At 44.3% G+C, this 8879-nt stretch overlaps 1 protein-coding gene across 1 annotated transcript; it reads left to right on the top strand.

Annotated features, from left to right (window-relative positions):
- Nucleotides 1–152: 152 nt before the first annotated feature.
- LOC137297185 (uncharacterized) lies at nt 153–2885 on the top strand. The gene has a single exon (XM_067829199.1). The coding sequence runs from the start codon at nt 195–197 to the stop codon at nt 2883–2885; it is 2691 nt and encodes an 896-aa protein (XP_067685300.1). The 5' UTR covers nt 153–194.
- The last annotated feature ends 5994 nt before the right edge of the window (nt 2886–8879 follow it).

Here is an 8879-nt window from a genome sequence, read left to right as displayed (position 1 = left end):
AGAACCACGTTAATATATCAACAACAAGTCATACTCACAAACGGAGCAATTACGATACGTTCTAAAAATAGCCAGATCATCGTATTGCACCACGAGAAGAAAACAGTGCTATACTGCTATAAAATTGACCACATCAATTGAAAAACTCAGTTGATTAACTGGCAGTGACCTTGCCCGTGTTGTGAGTAGACATTATGGTGCTAAAGGCGTCCAAGCACGGAGTTTACTCCGGGAATACGCTGCGAGCGTCCAATTCACGTTATAACAGACAGTACCGCACTCACAGCTCAATTGTGAGGCGATATGTCGGGGGAACGGAGAAGAAAAAACTCCAAACTGAAAAGCTGATTGAAAACTTCGATGTTCCAGATTTCGATGTTGAATTCTCACTCAACAAAAGAGAAAGGTGGGTTTTGCCTGAAGTCATCAGAAAATACATCCAGTCCGGAGAGTCGGATGAAGACACTACAAAAACAGATTTATTTCTGAGGCACAAGTTGAAGCGACAGTCTAACTGCATAGCCTACTACGCTGATAAAGGACATATAAAGCGACTTGTTCCGAAAGCGGGACGATATTTTAGTGGGAAGGCGGTAACAAATTTCAAAACACGTCCAAAGAGAGATAAAAAGACAGTTACCGACACTGACGAAACACTTCAACCTGGTACTGATGAATCAACAGTAAGATATGAGATATTTTGTCCGTGTTCTCCCAGAAGCTCAATTGTCCATAACCCAAAGTATATCAAACCAGAGGCTAAAGACAGTGTCAGCGTCTCTGTGAATGGAGGGAGGAAGAAGAAGCGACGATCTCGTCTGACAAGGCGAGATGTGAACGAGATGTTAGATGACATTTGCGAGGACTTTGATGTTCAGAGCGCCGACGACTCTGACCCTGGAGACGTGATATCTAGTGGAACCTTTACACTAGAAGACTTCGTCAAAGCTGAACGTAAAATGAAACGAAAATCTCGCACGCGACGACCTAGCTACGGGGAAGACCGTGAATGTAAGAGAGGTCGCATTGTATTTGTTGATGAAGATGTGTCGTCTGCTCGCTCAGTGACAGTGAAGAGTGAACAGTTTTTACAGAGCGATAATTCCCCCTCAGTCTGCCTCAAAGACCCAACAATTGTTATTCCTGTTCCTGTGAAAATTGATTCAAATGAGGCTGCCTTTGATAACCTGCAAACTGTGTACGGTCGTCGTTATATCGAGGCAAAATGTGAACCCCGCAAGTTTAGTATTGATATGACTGACAAACTTAGACATCACGTTAAAACGTCGAAATTCTTCAGGGACGTGACTTCATCATCCTTGGATCTCCATGGTTACCTTTCGTTTACTGAGGCTGAAGAATGTCCAGGAGATGCCACTCTGAGCATCTACAAGGTTGTCCTGAACATTGCCTCTCATATGAACTCAATCAAGCTGGACACAGTCGTGGAGATGGAGACCTACACACTGGAACAGCTAGAAGACAAGTGCTTGTCATACATCGATTCTCTTCCTAGGGATGTGTTCGTGAAGCGTGACGCCTTCAACTTCTTAGAAAAACCCCTCATGACGTTTCAGCTTGTGAGTGAGGGAAGGAAGTGGAACATGAATTTTCTCCATCCACACGAGTTCTCTGACAAAGTCTACAATCTACAAGGGACCTACAGAGAAGCTAAAGAGGCTGGATGCCATGCTGATGTGTGCGGTATCTGCTATGAGGACATTAGGGTTTCCACTGAAATGATCGACACACGTTCCCCTGCAACTAGTCTTGATGCCTGTGGACACTGGTTCTGTGATAGATGTTGGAGACAACATTTGATCAACAAACTGCGATCTGGACCTTCCGCCTTTACGTGCCCTGAATATGGATGCAGTGTAGAGGCAGACTTCCCCACTCTTCTTTCCTTCCTCCACATCAGCGACATCAAGAAACACATCGAGAGGCAGATGAATGAGAAGATCAACTGCTCCGCCCACGCAAAGTGGTGTCCTAAACCTCAGTGTGGACGGGCCATTGTAGCAGAAGGACCTCCTATCAGGAACAGAATTATTCCTGTAGTGTGTTCCTGTGGAACAGATCTCTGTTTTACCTGCATGAAGAACGCCCACTGGCCTGCAACATGTGCCCAAGCCAAGGCGTTCCGTGAGAAGGTGATTGCATTGAAGGACTACGTCACTCTGGCCAAAGACACATTCCTTGATCTCTTTCCTGATGTCTTCACTGTGCGAGGTAAGTCGTGCCCAAAGTGCCGGCGATTCATCGAGAAGATATCTGGATGTCCTAACATGACTTGTCCTTGTGGGGCTAAATTCTGCTGGACATGTGCCAAACTCACATCGCACGGCTACCATATTTGTGTTGTTGAAGAACAGAGAGATTTTCTCTTAGAAGAATATGCCATTGACTGTAAGTCGTTCGAAAGGACACAGTTCTACACCACTGCATTGGATCATCGCCAGCAGCGACTGAATGTGAACATTCAGAAATATCTCTGCCGGGAGCGCGCCCTGACCAAACGCCTAACCGCTGAAATACATGTGAACGAGAAACTAAGAGTCCGAATCAGTGATGACACTAAAAGCATTGATGACCAACCACTTGATAGATTAGGTTTTGACTTCATGAGGCGCCTGTTCAGCATGAAACTCGAGCTTCATCACGTGATCGAAAACGTTGCCATAGCAATGGACTTTATGTCTCCGGGAGGCCTCCGCAATAAGCTCATGCAGCTCCTGACTAGAATGGAGTCTTGTGCAGCCACCATTGAGGACACTTTCGACACTGGAGTCGAGCTCTCCAACTCCGAGCTGGTGGGGAATCTGAAGATTTGCCAGAAGGAGGCGCGCGTTTGTATTGGCCGTGTCGCTCAGTTGATGAGTTAATTGACTTGAAAGCTCTTCATCTTGACATATCTGTCAAGTCTCCTTGTATTGAAGTGTGTGTCAGTAATGAACTATGACCTTGAACATTAGTGACACTCACATTGATTGATATGTTACATCTGTGTTCGTCTCCATGTACGGAAACAATGAATCTTGACACACGGTTTTTACATCTTGTCTTCCTCTGTTTACACAAGGTCAACATCTGTTGATGAAAAGAAGACTCAAAGAAACATTATGAGTATTGCTCCCAGTGATTCCAAAACACTAATGTTGATACGATCCAACTGTACTGTAGACCAGTGCTGTCGTGTTATATTTACATTAAGGTACTTTGATCAAAGGAACGAATAAACGCCGGTGATTCCAATAGAGTATAATTAAAGCACATATCTTGGATTATCTTTTCTTTGTTCCTGTGAGAAACACCTGTAATTTCTACCACAGGACACACCTTGTTGATGATTCACACGCAGTAATAATTCGAAAAATGTCTAATTACAACGCAAACCTCGTATTTTTTTGTGTGTTTATTTGTGTTGTTTGTTTTTTAATTTTGTTCCTTTGAGAAACACCAGTACATGTGATTTCTCCCATAGGTTTTCCACACACATTATTGTTCTCCGGACATGCTGCGTGGTAGGGCGAATACAATGGAAGGCCATTGATCAGTTTCCCCGTCTCTCCATACCAAAAGACGTTAAAAGGTGGGACATGTTGTTTCCCTGTCTTGTGGTCAGGGATAAAAAAAATGAACTGGTCCGCTTCGAGTCTTTATTCATGTACCATTGTGGCAGAGGACCAGCATATAAATGGGCGAGCTGTAAAGACACGTTTAAGTTTGAACTAGCACAGACAGACAGACAACTATTTGATCCAGTCTTTGTCTCGTCCAGGTACTGATGGCTATGTGTTTAAACAAAATTCATTTAACACGCCCCAGATATGACACGATTGGGTACGATGACATGTGTTAATGAAGTCAACGAGCCTGACCACCCTCCTCTTTGAGCATGGGTTACTGAAGATCAATTCTAACCCGGATCTTCACGGATCCACTTTTAGCAATATTCCAGCAATATCACACCAGGTGAAGAAATGGGCTTCACATTTGATTTAACTGTTACTTTGTGTTTTTTAAGGACTTTGAACGACGTGAAATGTATCACATTGACAACATAATGACGTATCGGGACATGATCTCCTGTTTTGCTAACCTGTAACTGATTAATAGCGAGATTCCCTAAGAAAATATTGAACACTGTCCTGGATTGCAGCAAGAAAGTAACTGAAGATTATTGACTTTGGCCAGCGTGACTTTTGGACGCTTGGTTGATGCATGTCATCGTATCTCATTTGAGTAGATTGATGCTCTTGATGTCAGTCACTGGATTGCTGGTTCGATTATTATTAGATAAGGCGTTATGAGACTACATGTATGTAGCCACCCTGCGGTAGCGTTCAGTCTCCACCAATAAATCAGGGATCAGACCAGCTAATACAGTTACAACTAGAAATCTGAAGTCTGTGAAGTACACGTGAAGCGTGCCATGAAGTCATCATATGGAATCATACAAATGTTACCAAAGAGAAGCGACTACTGTTCACACGGGTAACCTGTTCGTCCAAATGTCTCAGTGAGTCAGTGAGTACGTATGGTTTTACGCAAGTTTGAGAAATATTCCAGACATGTATTCGGCATGACAAGCAAACGCTTTTCCTACCAGGCTATCTCCACCCAACTCCATATGTCTCAAGCCGGTAGGTATGATTTGTAACACATGCGTTCTCATTTCAGGCTTGTGGCTTTTTTTCAAAATTGCCTCGGCGCATCCAGCAGTGGGATGAGACGACAATATGACTGCTAAATTTTTAGTTTATCACTAGTCTATTTTAGGCAGCTTAGGTCATAATTTTTTCTACATGGAAGTTAGCGGACATAAACAAATTATCCTTATTATTATGAATTTATAATGTTATATGAGTTTATTGGAAAATTAACTGGAAAAAGTCCAAATACGAGGGTCTCTTGTTGAGAGGGTAGGGAGGGTCATACACAGGGTCATAAAACGGTACACATTTTTTGTTAGCATCATGTATGGAATATACAAGGATATTTGGAACTTACGGAGAGTCTTGTTCACAAGCAACTGCTGTCACTTCATCGGTGCATCAAACATCGGTATTCTAATTATCAGTGTGTAGATGTCAAAGTTGGCAGAGAAAATTAGAAAGATGGCATGAAATATGTGGTTTCAATTAAACATCTCCCAGTTCCCACGACCATACACCCTCAAGTTTTAGAATTTTCGCAGATCGTTGTTCTGCTCAGAAGGATTACTACAGGAGTGAGTGAGTAAAGTGTTGGTATGTCTGTCTGTGGGGTGAGGTAGAAGTGTCTGTCTGTGGGGTGAGGTGGATGTGTCTGTCTGTGGGGTAAGGTGGATGTGTCTGTCTGTGGGGTGAGGTGGATGTGTCTGTCTGTGGGGTGAGGTGGATGTGTCTGTCTGTGGGCCGAGGTGGATGTGTCTGTCTGTGGACCGAGGTGGGTGTGTCTGTCTGTGGGATGAGGTGGATGTCTCTGTCTGTGGGGTGAGGTGGATGTGCCTGTCTGTAGAACGAGGTGGATGTGTCTGTCTGTGGGGTGATGTTGATGTGTCTGTCTGTGTGGTGAGGTGGATATGTCTGTCTGTGGGCCGAGGTGGATGTGTCTGTCTGTGGGCCAAGGTGGATGTGTCTGTCTGAAGGGTGAGGTGGATGTGTCTGTGGGGTGAGGAGGATGTGTCTGTCTGAAGGGTGAGGTGGATGTGTCTGTCTGTGGGGTGAGGTGGTTGTGACTGTCCTAAGGGAGAGGTGATAGTGTCTGTGAGATAAAGTGGATGTGTCTGTAGGGTGAGGTGGATGTGTCTGTCTGTAGGTTGAAGCTGATGTGTCTGTCTGCAGGGTGAGGTGGATGTGTCGGCAGGGTGAGGTGGATGTGTCTTTCTGTGGGTTGAAGTTGATGTTTCTGTTTGCAGGGTGAGGTGGATGCCACTGTAGGGTGAGGTGAATGTGTCTGTCTGTACGTTGAAGTTGATGTGTCCGTCTGGAGGGTGAGGTGGATGTGTCTCTTTGTGGGTTGAAGTTGATGTGTCTGTCTGTAGGCTGAGGTGGATGCCTCCGTAGGGTGAGGTGGATATGTCTGTGTGTAGGGTGAGATGGAGGCCTCTGCAGGGTGTGCTGGGTGTGTCTGTGAGTTGACTTGGATGTGTCTGTCCATAGAATGAGTTGGATGCCTCTGTACGAGAGTGGTGTGCATGTGTCTCTCTGTGTTGAAGTTGAAGTGTCTGTCTATTGGGTGAGGTGGATGTGTTTGTCTTTTGGGTGAGGTGAATGCATCTGTCAGTAGAGTGAGGTGGACGTGTCTGACAGTCGAACGAGGTGAATGTGTCTGTGAGTTGACTTGGATGTGTCTATCTATAGGTTGAGGTGGATGCCTCTGTCCGATAGTGGGGTGGATGTGTCTGTCTGTGAGGTGAGGTGGATGTGTCTTTCTGTGAGGTGAGGGAGGTCGTCTGTCAATCAATCAATCAAGCAAGCAAGCAAGTGAAGGAGATGTACATTGCCATATTGTGTATTAGTGATGTGGTAGTATCTGTTAGCAGTGAAATTAATGTTCGTACTCTTGGGTGCTTATTGAAGTATGGTTTTAGGTAGTTTGTTCGTAGAGTCGTATAAACAGGACAGATTGGAAGGAAATGTAGTTCATCCTCAACAGTATTCATATTACATAATTAACATATTCTGTTTTCTCTTTGTATACCTGTATACCTGCTAGTTTCAATAATTAATTAATAGGGAGAGTAACAGAAACGAGAGAGAACTACACGAAACCATTCTCCGTCGATTTTTGCTAAATAGTCTTGAAAACATATGTTCGATTTCCAGTGATTATAGTACAGGCACTTTGTGGATAGAAGTAGTGATTCCGACCAAGACTGGAAATACACATCTTCCATTCTCTGTGTAAATGATATGATAGCATATGTATGTAACTGTACATTGTGATCACACTACACATAACCATAACAGGTTTGTACAGCAGCTCTCTATGTTTTATCCATTAACCCATTTTCGTCACACAATTTCATCACATCATAACATTGTTTCGGAAACCTATGTCATATAATCTATGTAATCTTACCCAATACTTTATGGCTTTAATTGAAGACTATATACACATAGGAAATCGACCTAATTCTCCGTAGACCGTCAAATTACACGTGTTCGGTTTTTACCTCAAGAAATTTCTTGCATGCATATAAATGAACTCTTTCTGTCTGCGGGGTGAGGTGGATGTGTCTGTCTGAGGGGTGAGGTGAATGTTTCTGTCTGTGGGGTGAGGTAGATGCCTCTGTATGAGGTGAGGTGGATGCGTCTCAGCCTGTATTGTGAGTTCGATGTGTCTGTCTGTAGGGTGAGGTGTATGTGTCTGTCTGTGTGTAGGGAGAGGTGGATGCATCTATCTGTAAGTTCATCATCATCATCAAAGTCTTTAGCACGTATGAAGGCCACAGGCCCATATGCAGAGTATGTCTGTGGGGTGAGGTGGAGGCATCTGTCTGAGTGTGAGGTGTTTGTGTCTCTCTGTAGGGTGAGGTGGATTGGTTTGTCTGTGACGTGAAGTGGATGTGTCAGGCTGTGGGGTGATGTAGATGTGTCTGTAAGATGAGGTGTATGTGTCTGTTTGTGGGATGAGACGGATGTGTCTGTAGGGTGTGGTGGATATGTCTGTGGGGCGAGTCCGATGCCTCTGTCTGTTGGGTGAAGTCGATGTGTCTGTGGAGTGAGGTGGATGTTTCTGACTATAGGGTGAGATGAATATGTCTGTCTGTAGGATGAGACGGATGTGTCGGTAGGTCAGGTGGATTTGTCTGTTTGTAGGGTGAGGTGATGTGTCTGTGGGGTGAGATGGATGAATCTATAGTGTGAGGTGAATGTGTCTATAGGGTGAGGTGGATGCCTCTGTCTGTAGGGTGAGGTGGATGTGTCTGTCTGTGTATGGGGTTAGGTGGATGTGTCTGAAGGGTGAGGTGGATGCCGATGCCTGTAGGGAGAGGTGGATGTGTGTGTGTAGGGTGGGTTGGATGTGTGTGTAGGGTGGGTTGGGTGTGTGTGTAGGGTGGGTTGGATCCTGTATCTTTAGGTTTACGTGGATTCATCTAACTGTAGGGTGAGGTGCATGTGGTGTAGGGTGGGGTGAATTCAACTATCTGGAGGGTAAGGTGGTTACTTCTGTCTGAATCGTGAGGTGGATTTGTCTGTCTGTGGTGTGTGCTGGATGTATCTGTCTGTTGGGTGAGGTGGATGTGTCAGTCTGTGGAGTTGGACTGATAGTTAACACTCAGACATATATTTTCACACACCGCAAGCTTGCAACTCTTTAAGGTGGAATAGATTCATATTTCATATCTTCTCACCCCACTTCCACATTACAAGGTTACTGATCAAATTGTGCGACTTTCCCAAAACAGAATTTCTGTGCAAAGCCATAATCATGGCGACAATTACGTAAGAACATATTTTCCACAAATCATCATCATCAACATCATTATTATTGTTTAAAACAGGTTAACAACATTTAATTACAGCAACTTACGACCGCTTCCATAACTGACATTATTTTGCTGGCATTAAACAGAAGTAGACTTATCGTTCTAGTTTAAGTGAGTGAGTTTAGTTGTACGCCGCACTCAGCAGTAATCCAGCTATATAGTCGCCTTTTATGGCATGCATGGGTTGCTGAAGGCCTTTTCTACCCCTGGACCTTCACGGGTCTGTTCTTGTTTGACGTTGTTAGGAATTGTTCCTTCCAGAGAGGCACTAGTCGGTATTTTGTTTGTCCCGAGATAACACGCAACGGTCACGAATGTGTGTCGTCAAAACACGCAAAACAGTGTCAACACGCAGGAAGGCTAATAAAAGATCATATACCCCGATTGATTTACCCGTATT

The sequence above is a fragment of the Haliotis asinina genome, chromosome 9 (assembly GCF_037392515.1).
Source record: "Haliotis asinina isolate JCU_RB_2024 chromosome 9, JCU_Hal_asi_v2, whole genome shotgun sequence".
NCBI classification, from domain to species: Eukaryota; Metazoa; Mollusca; class Gastropoda; order Lepetellida; family Haliotidae; genus Haliotis; species Haliotis asinina.
This window is presented reverse-complemented; position numbering and strand designations above follow the sequence as displayed.